Below are 17,387 nucleotides of genomic sequence, written 5' to 3' on the forward strand. Positions count from 1 at the left end.
AGAGCAAAAAATGGTGGCAGCAGCAGGAGCCTAGAAAATATTGTTGTTAGCAAAAACTCCCCATTGCTAACCCTAAATGCCAGTGAGTATGTTTGTACTGGAGCTGGAGCTAACCTCACTTGTGACAGAGTACCCGTTGAATGAAGAGCTGGATCCTTCACTCCAAGACACCATGGCGGCGAGCTGGACGGACCGCGGCGGCGAGCTGGACGGCGGCGACGAGCTGGGGAACAGGAGATGGTCGAGAGCAGAGAAAGATGAGTGAGTGGAGTGGAGTGGGCCGAGTAGAATATCCCAGAAATATACCCAGGCAGCTAAACTAAGGTGGTGTAGTGCGGGTTAATAATTGCTAAGTACAGGGGGCAAAATGCAAAGTGTGTTGGGCTGACCGACTGTGCTGACTAGGCGCCACTTGTCGTGCTACGATTGGCTAGGACCAGATTTGCACATTGGATACAAGTTGTGGACTCAATAGTTGCCTTTTGCAAGATTGAGACGAAATCATCATATCCAGGACAAGTTGTAAGACTCCTGATGCTATTACATCTTATTTTAGTTATAGATACATTCATTTTATCCATTTTTGGGACAAGTATTTCTGGACGGAGGGAGTATAAGTGTAATGCCATGTTTTGATTATGAATAGGGAGTTTCTTCCGAGAGAAAAACTCATATTTTGTGGACCAAACCAACGGACGACTCTACATCGGGGGTCATGTGAAAGCTACACGTACAGAGGTCAACTGTGGTTGCTAAATTAACATTTTTGTATTCATGTGACGCTTACAAGTGGCATCTGTGATCGGTGATCCCTGGCCCAATCCGAAGGAAACGGAGTGATGCCCTGGCTATCCCGATCGACGCGGTGCAAAATTGTATAAGAATGAGTCCACAACAAAGGGGTCCAATCAGTGGAGAACAAGTAGCTAGGCCGACCGTTTATCCCGGATCGAAAACTCTAGGTTCGATTTCCACTCTTGATTCCAGGTCTATCTTCCCATCCCACACTAATCAAAATCCAAGTTGTGTCAGGCGAGGAATATGAGACCAAAAACTAGTAGTACTATACAACAACTCGAGAAATGTCGATCTGGAAACGGATAGGCACCGAGAGGAGCTGCACTAGACGCGCGGCGCACAGGAGATCGATCGGGCGGCCCCGGCTCGCTCACGCGTCAGCCTGCCATGAAGAACACGACGCCGGTTGAGCCTGAGGGCTGCAAGCGATGGGCCCCGGCAATCAACGCCGTGCTCGTTGCCTTCGTGCTGATCGTGCCGCCTCTCTTCGTTCTCCTTGGCGGCCGCAATGGCGAGAAGCCAGCGATTTGGATCAAGACGGCTGTGGGCGACTTACGGCGAGGTTGTTTCATTTCTTCACTTTCCTCCTTTCTTTGTTTTTTTGCATGGTCTGTTAGCTCGATCGGTGAATGGCTATTGCCTCATTCCAATTAATAAGACGCACACCCATCTCAAAATTCAACTTTAATCATAAATTAAATCAATCAAATATGGATTATATGTGATAAAATTATACTTTTGAATTTGTATTGAAAAGCAGTTTTAAGTGGTACTCCCATGACAAGTATTTTCGGACGGAGGGAGTACAATATTTAAGTCACTAAAATATATATTACTGATCCAATTTATGGTCAAAGTTGAATTTAGGATGTGTGCTGAATTTTTTCCGGTACTAGGGCATCTCGAAAGTTGAACCCCTAAAGTGAACACACAATTTGTCCGCGGACTGGTCCGGACCGGTCCCTGAACACTGATGCGGGAGCCGACCATTCAACCTTGCCCCCTAAATGTCCATCAATGCATATGAATGTCGCTGTTGAGGAGAAAGGGAGATGTTCGGATGTCTGATGTGGTGGCTTTTGGTTGGCTAGAAGGATGCCCGGGCTTTCCAAAGCCCAAGCCCCCTCCTTCTAGTTTGCTGGAATTTGGCCTTTTAGACCAGTCCACAGACTCTTCGAGGGATAGCATTGGATGGCAAAAAGTGTTCGGTCTCCCGCGAAAGACATATAAGAGCTATTTGAGTGTTTGCGTTGGAGATGTCCATAGCCCATGGGTAGTATTTTCATCATAACTATGTTGTTTTCGATACCAATGAGGTGGCATATAAATATCATGCTAACTATGCATCAGTTGCCTCAAAATAGCAATGGAAATTTTCAAGCAGAAGGAGGGGAGGGGCGTATAGCAACAACGCTGATATGGGAGACATGAGGCCTAACCAGGACCGCCCTAGAGATGGGAACGACACGGCTGGCCATGACGTCGCCTATGGAGAGAAAGATTTACCGGTGCGGTTCGAAGGATCGGCAATGCCAGAGAATAGAGAAGAGGGTGATAGAGGGATTGTCGGTGTCAAAACCGGCGGATCTCGGGTAGGGGGGTCCCAACCAGTGCGTCTTAGGATTAATGGTAACAGGAGGCAAGGGACATAATGTTTACCCAGGTTCGGGCCCTCTCGATGGAGGTAAAACCCTACTCCTGCTTGATTGATATTGATGATGTGGGTATTACAACAGTTGATCTACCACGAGATCAGAGAGGCTAAACCCTAGAATCTAGCCTATGGTATAATTGTTGTTGTCTATCTCTATTGACTAGCCTGACCCCGGTTTATATAATGCACCAGAGGCCTTGGATAACAAGAGTCCTAGCCGAATACGCCGGTGGGGGAGGAGTCCTTGTCTTGATCGCCAAGTCTTGTGGATTCTTCCTTGTATGCGTTAGCTGTCCGGACTAGCCCATGAGTATACAGCCATGGGGGTCCTCGGCCCAATCCAACTGATCGGAGACGACGTGTTGAGTACCCCCTAGTCCAGGACACCGTCAGTAGCCCCCTGAACCGGTCTTCAAGTTAGGGACGCTCCTCGATTCTTCCGAACTGTTCTTCATCTTCGGTTGCTGGTCTTGAAAACTGGTTCAACAAATCTTCTCATCTTCTATCTTGAGGATCGCCGAAATGCATTCGACGAGTTTACACGTCGGGTATCCGAGGAGCCCCTTTAAGTTTCCGACCTTTATCAATGCCTTGTTATTTTTATGCCACACTTCGGGTTTGAAGTTGTTCCCGGGCGGCAGCGTCCTCTTGCGTCCGAACTCCAATGCCGGACTACATTCGAGGTATCTTTTGCAGCCGAGCACCAATGCCGGACTCCTTCCAAGCTCTATCACCGGACTGTGTATCCGAGCTCCAACGCCGGACTGTATCCGAGCTCCAACGCCGGACTATGTATTCGAGCTCCAACGCCGGACTGTATCCGAGGTGTCGTAAATCACCTTGGTTCAAAGAAGTTTGAAGCAGTTTAGCCGAGCTTAATGCTGGAAATGCCCTCTATGGAGCCAGCCACTAGCGCCCGAGCTTTATGCCGGACTGTTTCCAAGGTGGTGCACCACCCCGAATGTGGGCCGATTTTTGTCAATATTTTGATTGGTGCAATTTATTCTCTGCCGAGATACATAGCCAGTAGCCCTCAAGCAAGGTTGTCAGAATCGTGATCTTGAATCGGATCGGAGCTTCGATGGTAGGATCGCAAATCATAGAATCTTCACTATCAGAATCGTAGAAACGTAGACTCTAAGAACTAAAATCGTAGAATCATAGGGGTTAGCTTGGATCGTAAAGTCGTAGAATCGTATAACAGAATCGCGATTATGACAACCTTGCCCTCAAGGTGGGTATCGGTCTAAAACCCGAGATGCACATGAAGGATGACAAAAGACCGCTGATCCCCGTAGCCGCTGATACTCAGGTTGATTTGCAAAATCGGTTTGAGGATCAAGTCCTAGCTCGGCAGAATACTTCGGGACACAACAAGCGGCGTGCTCAGTCCTCAAGACTCAGGTTGGGTGCGGCCGACCAACCTGAGGATCAAAATCTCCTCGGAGACTGTTTTACACTTAAAATTTTCTACATTGAACAGGCAATGCAGTAGCCCCCGAGACACTGGTCGGGTGGCAATACCAGATCAGGGGATCGATGTGCCCCTTTAATATTTGTAAATAATAAGCCCGAAGCCCAGTAGCCCCCGAGCCTTAATGCGGGCACGGGACGCCGAATTAAGGATCGATATCCATAGTAAAATCACAAATTATGTGTAATGACTCTATGTATCCAAGTACTTTACGTCATTAATGCTCAGATCCGCATTGTACAAAACTTTGTTGACCGACCATCGGCTTCCACCTCCTCGGCCAATAGCCGAGGAGTGTTTGTCCTACTTTATAAAGCCTTTATGAGGGCAAAGATTTACAACAAACAAGGCAATCTGGCCATACAGTTTTATAAACAAAGGTACGCGGAGAGACATGTTATATTACTGTTTAACAGAAAAAATGTCTTCCAAAGAAAATAGTCCCGCTATCGGTTCCTTTATTTGGGTTGTCATGCTAAGCATGATCATGAAACCTCAGCTCCAATGTAAGAGCAAAATATCGAGGATTTAGTTTGGGAGGCCAGTTAATAGCCCCCGGTAGTGTTCGGCGACAGTCGAGGTCAAGCCGTAAACACTTCAGCCATTATTATGAATGGCCCGTCATTTAACACCGTCATCGGATCGCCGACCAGTTTACGCTTATTGTGACAGTCAGTTTTCGGCTTTCTCCACTGAGGTGCTTAACCATGTGAGCTGGAAGCACAATCGCAGTGGTTCTCCCTTTGCACACCTAGCCGAACAAAGCGGAACATAGGAGGCAAGCGCAGGAGCCGGACAACTCAACTATTGACCGAAGACACAATTCGAAACCGATGCATATATTGCAATATCCGAGAATGTTTTTGCCGAATCTCTAAAGGTGTCCGGCGTTGCACTGCGAGACTTGTGCTGAAAACACACAAATAGTTTAAAAGTGCCATGGGCTCGAAAAGCCAAAAAACTTATTCAAAAGGTTAATGTCCGAACTAGATCAAGTGTTCGGTGCCAATCCGAAAATTGGACTTTAGGAAAAAAAAGGTGCTTTTGTCGTGCTTTAACACGACACATCCTATCTCAAAACTTCAAGCGGGTCAGCCTACGGCTTCAACCTCCTATTCCGAAGGTGGAGTACTTCTTACTAGGCCAGTTTAGCAAACTAAACTCTAGCGGCTTTGAGAGAGAAATTAGCCTCCCCGGCTAGTGACCGCACACTTGTGTCGAAAAAAGGAGTGAAAAATAATAATAATAACTTTGCAACGACTAAGAAGAAAAACACTTATCATAAAACGGCTCATATAAATTTAAGAGCCCCCAAGTGACTTGGGTAAAAGAATGATTGCATGTACCGAATTACTTATATCATATCTATGTTCAACCGAACTTTAAACGCGTCTTAATCGACCGTCGGTTTCTCCCTCTTCGGTCAAAGACCGAAAAGTGTTATGTACTCCATCCGTCGAGAATATCGACGGTGTTTCCAATAACCAGGCAATCAGGCCATAAGGCTGTATCAGACAAAGCGCGCTCAGGGACTTATGCTATATTACTGCGAAGAGTAAGAAGCATCTTCGAAAAAAATAGTACCCCCACCGATACCTTTCTTCGGTGCTCATTGTTATTATGAGACTTGTGCAATAGATTTTTTGTACTCATGAGTTCCGTTGTGTGCCGGCCATGATTGAAAACAATAAGAGCGCTAGCTTTCGGCTTCACCCAGTCTGAGGTCCGGCTCGGTTGACCCGATCGTGACAATCGCAGAGGTGCTCCCTTTACTCCCTAGCCGAACAATCGGGAACGTAGGGGTAAGCACAGGAGCCAGGCAACCCAGCTTGCAAATCACTTAAGTCAATATGGTGTATATTATGGCGTAATACACGAACAAGGAACGAAGCCGTACAAGTATAATCATATGCAAGAGAAAAAAGCTTCATGAAGGAAGCCCCCAAGTAAACGGGGTATTTGAATTTGCGCGTCACAAACAAAGTTTGGACAAGGAAACTTTTACAAGCAACTTTTTTTCCAAAAAAGTATAATGCTTGGCCGAGCCGAACACAAGTTAAAAATTTAAAACTTTGAGCATGAAGACAACTTAGCTGGTTAATGTGTTCGGTATTGATGACGCGGTCCGGGCTTGATGCGGGACAAGGTTCCATCCCCGAGCCGGTTCCGAGGTGGCGGAGCAAAGAGCTCGGCACTCCGAAGTGGTGACATAGCACGGTCAATGCAGGACGGCAGGGTGATGCCGAAGTCCCCGGCATGGGGTAATGAAGTGTTGACGAAGCCCCCCCGTCCAGCCGAGGTGACGCCAAAGGATATAGTCCGGCTAGATCATTTTCCTGCGCACAAAAATAGTGCAAACCGGAGATAATAGTCACCCTGTGCGTTCGGTTTATTCGGTTTACATGGTTCAGTTTATACGGTTTTTCGGTTTGTACGGTATTAATACTTCGGTAAATACGGTATGAAATTAAAATACGGTTCGGTTTCGGTATATACCAAATTATTTCGGTATGGTTTCAGTATATACCATAAAAACCAAAGTTGACGCGAATTTGAAAATGATGTAATAATAATTTGCAAATTTATGACTCAAAACACATATTATTTTACACAAATAGTATATGACTATATATATAAGTATATATGCATGCATTAATTCATCTGTTGATGGTTATCGACATGCTTAGCATTTTAAAAAGAGAAAAGTGACTATGTTACAAGAAAATTTTACATGCTTATTAGTGAATTTGACTCATGTACAAGAAAAATGACAACTTGTATGGTTGTTCATCTCAAGAAATATAAATTTATTTTTACTTCAGTTTATTCGGTTAACCGTTCGGTTTATCGGTATATACCATAAAAACCAAAGTTTAAATCGGTATGAAAAGTTCATACCATACCGAAACCAGAAACCATAAAAACCATAAAATCGGTTCGGTTCGGTTTATTTTCGGTATGGTTTTTCGGTTCGGTTTTGAAATGCACAGGGTGAGATAATAGTAATAATAATAAAAATAAAAAAAATCGTTGCATAACAAATAATTTATGCAAAGTGAGTAATAAAAGAAATATGGCCTGGCGCCGAAGTCAATGTCGATGCAGGGCGGCAGCGTGATGCGGTAAAGGCATGGCAAGGCCTGAATCCACATGTCGGTTCGAGTTCCGGATGCGGCGTTCGCCGGACTATGTACGGAAACTGACCGAACCACCATGCGACTGTCGTTAATGCGGCCACCATTTGATAGACCTGCGTACATATGACGGACAACCCAGAGTAATAATTCATTGGAAAAAATGAATCCTAACAAGCAAAAAATACTAGGATTAATAGCACCTGGCTTATTTGTTGCAGCAATCCGAAGAAAGGTGATTCCCAAAATTGGGACTCGATCCGCACACCTATCGCCTGATGGGCGATAAAGCAACGGCATGGCGATGCTGGTAAAGGTTGGCTCGCCGAGGCAAAGCCCTCGGTCCAGCTAACGTGACGGAGCTGGTCGGCCAGCGACGCCGAAGTCTTCGGAGTAGGTTGATGAAGAGATGATGAAGCCCCCGGTCCGGCGATGCAGGTCGTGACGTGGTCGATGCCGGCTTGATGAAGCGACCGTGCGGTGATGCCGGTATGCCCGCTCCGTGTAATCCGCGGGGCGGCGATATTGGTGATGATTTATCCTTCGCGATGCCGGACTCTTGTTCGGCTTGCCGAGATGATGATCCGAAGAAGTTGAGCTCGGCTCAACAAAGCGACGACGTGTCCAACGTAGGTCGGCCGCCGTGGAGTGATGTTGCCGGGCTGGTTTGACACCGGCGCGACGGTGAAATTCGTATTACAAGAATACTTTTAATACTACTGGGATGTGTTTGAGAATAAAACACAACACCCCATACGAAAACTTCCTTCAAAAAGGATGTTCGAGATCCCGTTCATAAAGAAGATGAATTCGGATCGGATTCGTTCTCGCGCAGAAAACAAGTTTCCCGGAGTTTGGACGGTCGGATCGAGCTGAATTTTTGGCAGGTGGTAGATATGGGAATTCCGCAGCAAATCAACGGTTGGATCCTCCAAAGGACATCCGAGCTAGATGCTGGATACCACGCCCTAAACTCGTCCGCATTCTCGTCCGGATTCAACAGGGCTCTGGTATATCGGAGATTGCCGGAGATTCCTCCATCGGAACTCGACAAAATTTTTGCAGGGTTGTTGTAGACTTAATTCCGCATAATTCCACCGAAGTAATCGTTTAAGCGACACTCGAGGAGGCGGTGGCGGCGGATACAAATTTGCTGTCCAGAAAAACAGCACGGTCGCCTGAGGGCAATGTTGACGTTGAGCCCTCGAGCTCCATGGATGACTCTTCCATGATCTTGATACAGATCGAAGTTGGTGTTGATGAAGGCCTTCATTCGAACATGACGATCGGAGGTAGGGCGCAGTCCTCGGTCAAGCCAAGGTGACCAGTCGAGCTGGTGACGAAGAAGCCGACGTCGCAGTTGACCTGCAGCTGAGCCATTGATCCTTTCGCCGATCACACAGCGGAACTCTCAATGAAAGCACCAACATCGGTGTCAAAACTGGCGGATCTCGGGTAGGAGGTCCCAAGCAGTGCGTCTTAGGATCAATGGTAACAGGAGGCAAGGGACACAATGTTTACCCGGTTCGGGCCCTCTCGATGGAGGTAAAACCCTACTCCTGCTTGATTGTTATTGATGATGTGGGTATTACAAGAGTTGATCTACCACGAGATCAGAGAGGCTAAACCCTAGAAGCTAGCCTATGGTATAATTGTTGTTGTCTATCTCTATCGACTAGCCTGGCCCCGGTTTATATAATGCACCAGAGGCCTAGGATAACAAGAGTCCTAGCCGAATACGCCGGTGGGGGAGGAGTCCTTGTCTTGATCGCCAAGTCTTGTGGATTCTTCCTTGTATGCGGCAGCTGTCCGGACTGGCCCATGAGTATACGGCCATGGGGGTCCTCGACCCAATCCAACTGATCGGGAGACGACGTGTTGAGTACCCCCTAGTCCAGGACACTGTCAGGGATGGTCGATGGTCGAGGTAGACCATCATCCGTGGGAGCTTGGGCAGCGCCACCGACCGCGGGTGAAGAAGCTAAATAGGAAAAATCAATTGACGTTCATAATTTTCTAAGGCAACTCATGAATAGCATGTCCCAAAAGATACATGCATGATTATGTTCACCGGACGATGTAGAGGATCGAAGAAGATACTAGAATTCCGAGCAAACCCAATGAATGAGATTTTCAGTAAGCACGAAAAGATGAACCACAGATGTATCCACCACATCCGTAACCACTTTGAGTAAGTCGAGATTTCACTTTAGAGGAAACTATCTTTGAATAGGGTTATTACTAACCCATGTGGCAGTTTTTTCTTTGTTCAATGTTCTTTCAGCAACTTTGTGTCAGGTTTCAGACATTTCATTGAGTTTCGATCACTTTTATGAAGTTTTGGTCACTTGTGAAGTTCTCAGTCATTGTTGTGAAGTTGTTTGTCCTTTTGTTATATCAGATTCTTTACGCAACAACTCTTGGTTGCAATGTTTTATGTTAGGGATCTTGTAAACTGGAAAGGGGGGAGAGAGTACATTTACCAACTAAAAATTGCACTATCACCTTTTCTTGTTATTTATTTATTTATGTATTTGTGCATTTGTTGCAGCTTAATGGTGGAGAATAGAAGTGGTTGAAACTTTTGAAGTTTTCGGTATTCTCAGCCATACGCCCTAGCGACACTCCCTTTAGTAGAGGAAACAACTTCCGGATGCCCTTTATCTCAGTATTCTCAGCCATACGCCCTAGCGACACTCCCTTTAGTAGAGGAAACAACTTTCGGATGCCCTTCATCTCAGTATGCGTTACAACTTTCAAAAATTCAAGACATGACTTTGATTGACATCATGTTCGGTGAGTATGAAATTCCGGCCCATTAGTGCAATAAGATTCTGGTTGTTCAATTGAGCACCATCCTGCCCCGATATGGTTGGTTGTGGCATCGCCGACGGAGGACAAGATTGACCGCTGCGGGTGTCATGTGGTTTGGGGGGTCATCGGTGATGAAGAATAGACACGGGGGGAGGAGTAGAGGGATGATGGAGGGCAGGGCAAACCGGTAGAGGTGGTGGCTTGGGCATAGGGTGGTGAGGCGCTTTTGGCGATGGCGTTGACCGCTAGTGGCAGGTGGAAGAAGAAGCTACAGAGGAAAAATCAATTGAGCTCAACATTTTTCCGGCAACTCATGAATGGTATGTCCCAAAAAATACTTGCATGGTTGTGTTCACAATTTTTCTTTCAACACAGTATAGACGTAGACGCTCATACATACGCATATACACTCATCCCTATAAATGCACACGCGCACACCCTATCTCTATGAGCACCTCTGAGAGATTGAGCACACATAATCTCGAGACTGACGAAGTCACGATAGACGCTTTTGTAGTCGACAGGAACATCTTCTCTCATTGAACGCACATCAGAAAAATGTGAACACCAACGCCAAGTCTAGGACTTGAACCCTAGTAGGGTGGAGATACTATTGTCCTTCTAACCATCAAACTACAACTACGGATTCGTCCGTGGATGTGTTCACCATATGATGTGGAGGTTCGAAGAAGATCCTGCAAATCCGAGCAAACCCAGTAAATGGGATTTTCAGTATGTGGAAGTGTGCCACGTGTCTCCACCACATCCGTAGCAACTTTGAGAAAGTCAAGCTTTCGCTTTAGAGGAAACTATTGTTTCATTATTACTTACCGGCACTACTAATTTATTTTCTTCAAACTTCAGCCATTTTTGTTTAATGTTGTTTCAGCCACTTTGTGTGAGGTTTCAGAATTTTTTGTGAATTTTCGGTCACTTGTGTGAAGTTTTTGTAACTTTTACAAAGTTCTGAGTAATTGTTGTGATGTTTTTTTTCTTTTTGTTATTCCTGAACGGGTTTAGATGGCAAGTTTAGTTTGCGTGAGATTAGAGAAACATGGCAATTTTCTGACAAAAAAAAGAAAAAAGGACAAAATTGCCATCCCTATGAACTAAAGTAGCCATTCCCGATGAACTAAAGTTGTCATGTAAAAACGTTCGGGACGAAATGCTCAAAATCCGAACGTTCGGGAGTTATTGGATTCCTACAATTTTCAAAATTCAAGTCACAACTTTGATCAACATCGTGTTTGGTTAGAGTAAGAAAATCCGCTTGTTTGATTGAGTACCATCCGCCCCGATTGAAGAAAAATACTTCTGCAACTTCTGCAGGTCCTGCCGAAGTATCCTTACTGAACGAGAATGCAGCAGCACACGCTGACAAGCTTCTTGGCGGTCTCTTGGTGGAAGGCTTCGACCAAGAATCCTGCCGCAGCCGGTACCAGTCCGCCGTGTACCGTCGGAACGCCGGCAAGCAACCTTCGCAGCACCTCGTCTCCAAACTGCGGAGCCACGAAGCCCTGCAAAGGCGGTGCGGCCCGGGCACCGCCGCCTACATCAACGCCCTGGAGCAGCTCAAGTCCGGCAAGAGCGTCGCGTCACCGGAGTGCAGGTACCTGGTCTCCATCTCGTACCGCGGCCTCGGCAACCGGATCATCTCCGCGGCGTCGGCGTTCCTGTACGCGGTGCTCACCGATCGCGTCTTCCTCGTCGACCCCAGCAACGGGATGGACGAGCTGTTCTGCGAGCCCTTCCCCAACACGACGTGGCTGCTGCCTCCGGGCTTCCCGCTCGTCAGCTATCAGGGCTTTTACCTCTCCACGCCGGAGCGGTACGGGAAGATGCGAGAGGACGGCGTGCTCAGAACCGGCGAGGTAAACGGGTCCGCCGCCGGAGAGCTGCCGGCGTTCGCGTACATTCACCTCGACCACAACCAGACGGACCATGACAAGCTCTTCTTCTGCGACGACGACCAGCGGCTCATGTCCAACATCCAGTGGTTGGTGATGAGGACGGACGGCTACATCGCGCCGGGCCTGTTTCTCGTGAGGGCGTTCCAGGAGGAGCTCGACGCTCTGTTCCCGGAGCGCGACGCCGTGTTCCACCACCTCGGCCGGTATCTGTTCCATCCGACAAACCGCGTGTGGGGCCTCATCACGCGGTACTACGACGCGCACTTCGCGCGGGCACGGCGCGTGGTGGGCATCCAGGTGCGCGTCTTCCCGTGGCAGGCCGACTCGCCGGAGCTCCTGGAGCAGATCAAGACGTGCACGCAGAGCCAGATGCTGCTCCCGGCGGTGCTGCGCGAGGAAGACGACGAGCCGGCGGCCGCGCCCGGTGGCGCGGTCAAACCCACCGCTGTTCTGATCACCTCTCTCAAGGCTTGGTACTACGACAAGATCAAGGGGGCGTACTGGGAGCGCGCGACGGCGAACGGCGAGGTGGTGGTGGTGGACCAGCCGAGCCACGAGGAGACCCAGCGCTACCATGTCAAGTCGCACGAACGCAAGGCTTGGGCAGAGGTGTACCTGCTGAGCACGACGGATACGCTGGTCACCACCGCCGAGTCGACGTTCGGGTACGTGGCGCAGGGGCTCGGCGGAATGAGGCCGTGGGTGCTGAGGATGGGGATGATCAACACCACCGTGAGCTGGCCGTGCAGCAGGGACATGTCCATGGAGCCGTGCTACCACGTCGCACCCTTGTACGATTGCCGGCGACGGGAAGATGCCGGCAAGATCGTGCCGCATGTGCGCCACTGCGAGGACTGGCCCACGGGGTTGAAGCTAGTTGATCCAAAGGATTAGTGAAAACGGATATAATAAGAACATTATCGAATTATCAACAATTGTTGGAGCATCTAGTTTTTTTTAGTGGAATTGGAGCAGCTAGTTCGAAGTGTATCCAGAGATCGTTATTTCTTTTTCTTTTTTTCTGAAAAACACCCGTCCATATATTAATTAATTAAAACGTCATTACAATAGTTGATAACAGCAGGCGCTACACAGAGCAGAAAATTATTAAAAAGAAACCATCACACCTATTACCGAAACTAAATTTAGCAATTTCATGCGCTACTGAATTGATCCTTCTATTTATTTTTGACAACTTGAAGTTTTCTAGAAGCCCGATGATGCTAAGTTCTTCCTTCTTGAGGTCTATGAGCGAGGATCTGTCACAACTTTTATTTGCTAGAAAAGAAGCCACGAATGCACAATCAGTTTCCAAAATAATAGGCATGTTAAGAGAAATACCGATATAAAACCCAACTAGGCATGCTCGAAGCACCGCTTCATCCACACCAGAGCATAACCCAATGAAGTCCCAAAATGAGACAAGGATATCACCCGTACAGCTCCTGGCCACCACCCCAACGCTCGCGGCACTTAAACTCTCCACAAAACTTGCATCAACATTGATCTTGATGTGGCCAAAAGGAGGCGGCTGCCACACCTCTCTGGACCTCACAATAGTATTACTTGCACCAAACTAGCCACCACCTCTTTTCCTTTGTAATTGGTGATTACCTCATTATTAGTTATTTCTAACTTGCACAGGGCTTTGTTAGTTAGGACTGATTCAAAGGCTTCAGACACGATAATTCATCCTGGAGCCCGGGCTCATCTGCTCCCGCTCAGTAAACAATTCAAAAAAAAAATAGAAAAATTCAAAAAATTCCATTTTTTTTGTGGTGGTAGATACTTTGACGCGTGAGGTGCACCCCAAAATTCAACTTATTTGGACATCTGAGTAGCTCTCGGCAAAAAAGACAAATCAGGTCAAAACAGTGCGTGAACAGAACACATTTTTACAGACCCTGATTTTGTCTTTTTTGCCGAGAGCTGCTCAGATGCTCAAATGCGTTGATTTTTGGGGCGCACCTCACGCGTCAAATTATCTACCACCATTAAAAAATTGGAATTTTTTGAATTTGTCTAGTATTTTTTTTGAATTTTTTTCTAAACATGGGTGCAGATGAGCCCGGGAGCCAAAACTCCACTACTGAAATATGAAACTTTGCCCAGTAGTGCCAGGTTGTTTGCCAAGTGCATTTCATCGGATATTACTCAAATACATGATTTTTGTCTGAGTTCCACATAAGAGAAAACACTTGACAAAAGAATGGCACTCGGTAAATCACACGTCTACCAAGTTCCTGCTACATGACACCCAGCAAACACATTATTTGTCGAGTTTTTGCCATGTGGTACTCGGCGAACACTTGCTTTGCCGAGTTCCTGCCATGCGGCACTGGGCGAGCACAATACTTTTACTCCCTTTTTGTTTCATTTCTTTTGTACTTTTTTTTTTGCATTTTATGCTATGTTTTTCTCTACATTTGTAAATTTTTCTTTCCCCTTTCTATTTTCCTTTTTACTCTCTTTGCAAAATAATATAAGACATTTTAGATCACTAAAGTAGTGATTTAAAAGGTCTTATATTAGTTTACAGGGGAGTAAAAATTTAGTGCACTTTTAGGTATTTAGTGGATATAATTTGAATTTGAACTACAAGTGCATGAAAAGGGGAAAATCGGGATGAAAAATTGTATTTGTATTCTTTACACTATGCTTAGGCATTAGCCAATAAAAAGAAAAAGAATTCCAAACATCTGGGTGCAGTACTCGACCCCGGACATTGAGGTCATTACTTTTTTAATTCTAAAATTTGCAAATGAAGTGTAAAAAAACAAAATGAAACTTGCCATGCTGCCCTCATATGGCATCAAATGTTGCGCTAAAATTTTGAGAAGGCTTTCCAAAAGTTTTGAGGTACACTACTTAGAAATTGGCGCATCTCCAAGGAAGAATCTTAGTTTTGACGGGGAATGGGCCACACTAGAAGTCAAAGTAACGGTTGCTTCCTCGGTTGACATTTTGAGAGGCAATCGTAGCTTTGTTTTTTTTTCCTACACTCATTATATACCATTACATGTTTCAAGTAAAAGTTTGGCATTTTTTTTGTTTGTTTGATATATTTAATGAATATCATTTAAATTTGAACTGCAAATGCAAGAAATATTTGGTAAAATTGGGCTGGAAAATCCTATTTGTGTTATTGAGTCTCTGTTTAGGCTCGTAAAAGGAAAGGAACACCAAACATGAGAGTACCAAGACTTTAACCCAAACATGGAGATTGTTGAATTTTTTTCGATAGTTTTTGCGCTCATTCTTCCGCCAATGTTTAAACAGGATAATCCGGGAATTTGTGAAAAAAATCACTCCGATATTGCCCACTAATGACTAATAAATGCAAGCATGCACATGTTGTATAGAAGGATGCATATTTGAGGACAAAGAAAATAAAAGATTGACAAAAAGAGTGTAGCAGTTTCATGGGAAGAACGATGGCATGAACTTGCAAAGCGGGGCAGTACAAATTGATGAGTTCATGGAAAGAGGAATGGCATGAACTAGAGAAGCAGCAAGACACTACGGACTGATGAGTCACCCGGACATGCGTGCGATAAATCCCCTCTCATGAATCCAGAGAAGAAAAGTAATTGCACGGAAGCAGTGGATTGGAGAAAGAACGGGATGAAACAGTACCGGAACAGGAGAGGAACCAAGGAAGAAGAAGGTGAATAGTAGAACGACTCATCGAACAAGTTATGTAACAGAGCGGGGATGTAGCATACACATACGTTGAAAGGCGTATGACAACTCCAGACGGAAGTATGTGTACAGAATAAATGCTTTATATTGTCTCGTATTCAGAGGGTTAACAATTTCCATCAATTTTTTATTCAATTTTGGTGGGAACGTCTGTTCGGATCACGGCGCCCACGGCAGGGAAAGTTTTTGTAAGAGCGTACGCCTACGAATTCTCGGTCGCCTCCTTGTTTTCCTTCATGGCTTTGATTCTCCGATTCTTCTTGCGTTTCTATTCAAAGGTCCGGCGTATCTGGCGGAGACGTGTACGACACCACTTGGGAGGCCCATGAACCTAATCGCTACAGATTCTAAGCTACCAGGAATTCCAAAGTTGTGGTTGATCGAGGCTAATGGGACCACCTGGGATCCACTATACATAAGATACGTGGCTAAATTTCATGTTTTGACCCTTTTGCCAAACCAAATCGGGATCTGACCCCCTCTGAAAATATTTCGGGATCTGACCCTTTTGCCTACCGCCAGGGCTTGTGGCGGTAGGCTTGCACGTCCTACTGCCAGGGAGCATGGCGGTAGGTCCCTTGACGGCGACTGACGGCCGTCTGCTCGTGCTGACATGGGAAAGGGCCTACCGCCATGGGCCATGGCGGTAGGTTTTGATATCCTACCGCCAAATGGCTTGGCGGTAGGTCATGTGAATTTGTTTTTTTTTTAAGTTTTACTATTTATTTGTTTTGTAAATCACATGTTTCATAAATTTTACTGTGGAAAAGGGTCTACCCCCAAGATTTACAGGTTTCACAAAGTTTCACAAATAGCAAAATATGAGCTCACATATTAATAAAAGGGTCGGATAGCAAACACGTCCACATAGTTTGTTAAGTAGCAATAAGCAAACTTGTCCACATTGACAACCCCAACTAACGGCAATTAGTTTTATAAATAGAAAATAGCCAACAAACGGTGTAACAAGTCTTCAGACAAATTTAGATATCCTCGTATGTTAGGCCTGGCCGCAGAGACAGATAAGGCAGCGGATCCACCGGTTCAGGTGGAGGCGGAACGCTGGTCGGCATCCTGCCGTTAATTCACTCCCACCTTGCCTTGCCCGCTCGAGTTTTCGCCTCCGCTCTTGCCCAGTTGATGATGTCGAAAGCCGATGCACTTGTGGGCGGCCTCCTGGCTCTCTCCTCCGCAGTGCTCTCGAAGTAGATTCTCCGGCCTAAATTGCGCAGCTCCCAGTTGGAGTGCTGTTTGGCAGCTTCAATGGTCTCTTCCCGGCGGAGACGGGAGATATTTGGATCTGCCTCCATCTCTGCCATCACACGCTTCCACTCCTTCAAACTCTGCATCCAACAGTTGACATCGTCAAAGATCCGCAATGCCCTATCCTGCCACCGCCTTTCCCTCGTCGCCTCTAGGACCTCGTCTGAGACAGATCCCACCGGCTGCAGCAGCTTGTGGAAGGACTCGTACACGTACGACAGCGGCATGACAGACGAGGTGTGCTCGGGGAAGGTCGGATACCTAAACATATGGATGCATCACACAAATTTAGATTCATCATGTACAAAAAAAATCTAAAGGTTCATCATATGGTCAAAAACCTAAACCGAGGGTTCATCATATGGTCAAAAAATTTAAACCTAACTTGTATTATCTAGAAATATCAATTAGGGTTCATCACCTTCCAAAAAATCTAAACCTAGGAAATATGAATTAGGGTTCATCATGTGGTAAAAAATCGATTAGGATTCATCACGATTCATCACCAAGGATCATCACCTAACTTGTATTATCTAGATGCAATCACCTAGTTTCATCATATCAACTAAACTAGGGTTCATCATGATTTCTAACATTAACATGAACATAAATCAATCTTAGGCTACAAAAAAGGGGAG

The 17,387-nt window shown here is 46.1% G+C and overlaps 1 protein-coding gene across 1 annotated transcript; it reads left to right on the plus strand.

Moving 5' to 3' along the window:
• Nucleotides 1-1,185: 1,185 nt before the first annotated feature.
• LOC119338686 (galactoside 2-alpha-L-fucosyltransferase-like) lies at nt 1,186-12,678 on the plus strand. Its single transcript, XM_037610952.1, has 2 exons — nt 1,186-1,360; nt 11,204-12,678. Exons 1-2 carry the CDS (start codon nt 1,186-1,188, stop codon nt 12,676-12,678), a joined length of 1,650 nt encoding a protein of 549 aa, XP_037466849.1.
• Nucleotides 12,679-17,387: the final 4,709 nt, after the last annotated feature.

This window comes from Triticum dicoccoides, chromosome 7B, assembly GCF_002162155.2.
Source record: "Triticum dicoccoides isolate Atlit2015 ecotype Zavitan chromosome 7B, WEW_v2.0, whole genome shotgun sequence".
In the NCBI taxonomy this organism is placed as follows: Eukaryota; Viridiplantae; Streptophyta; class Magnoliopsida; order Poales; family Poaceae; genus Triticum; species Triticum dicoccoides.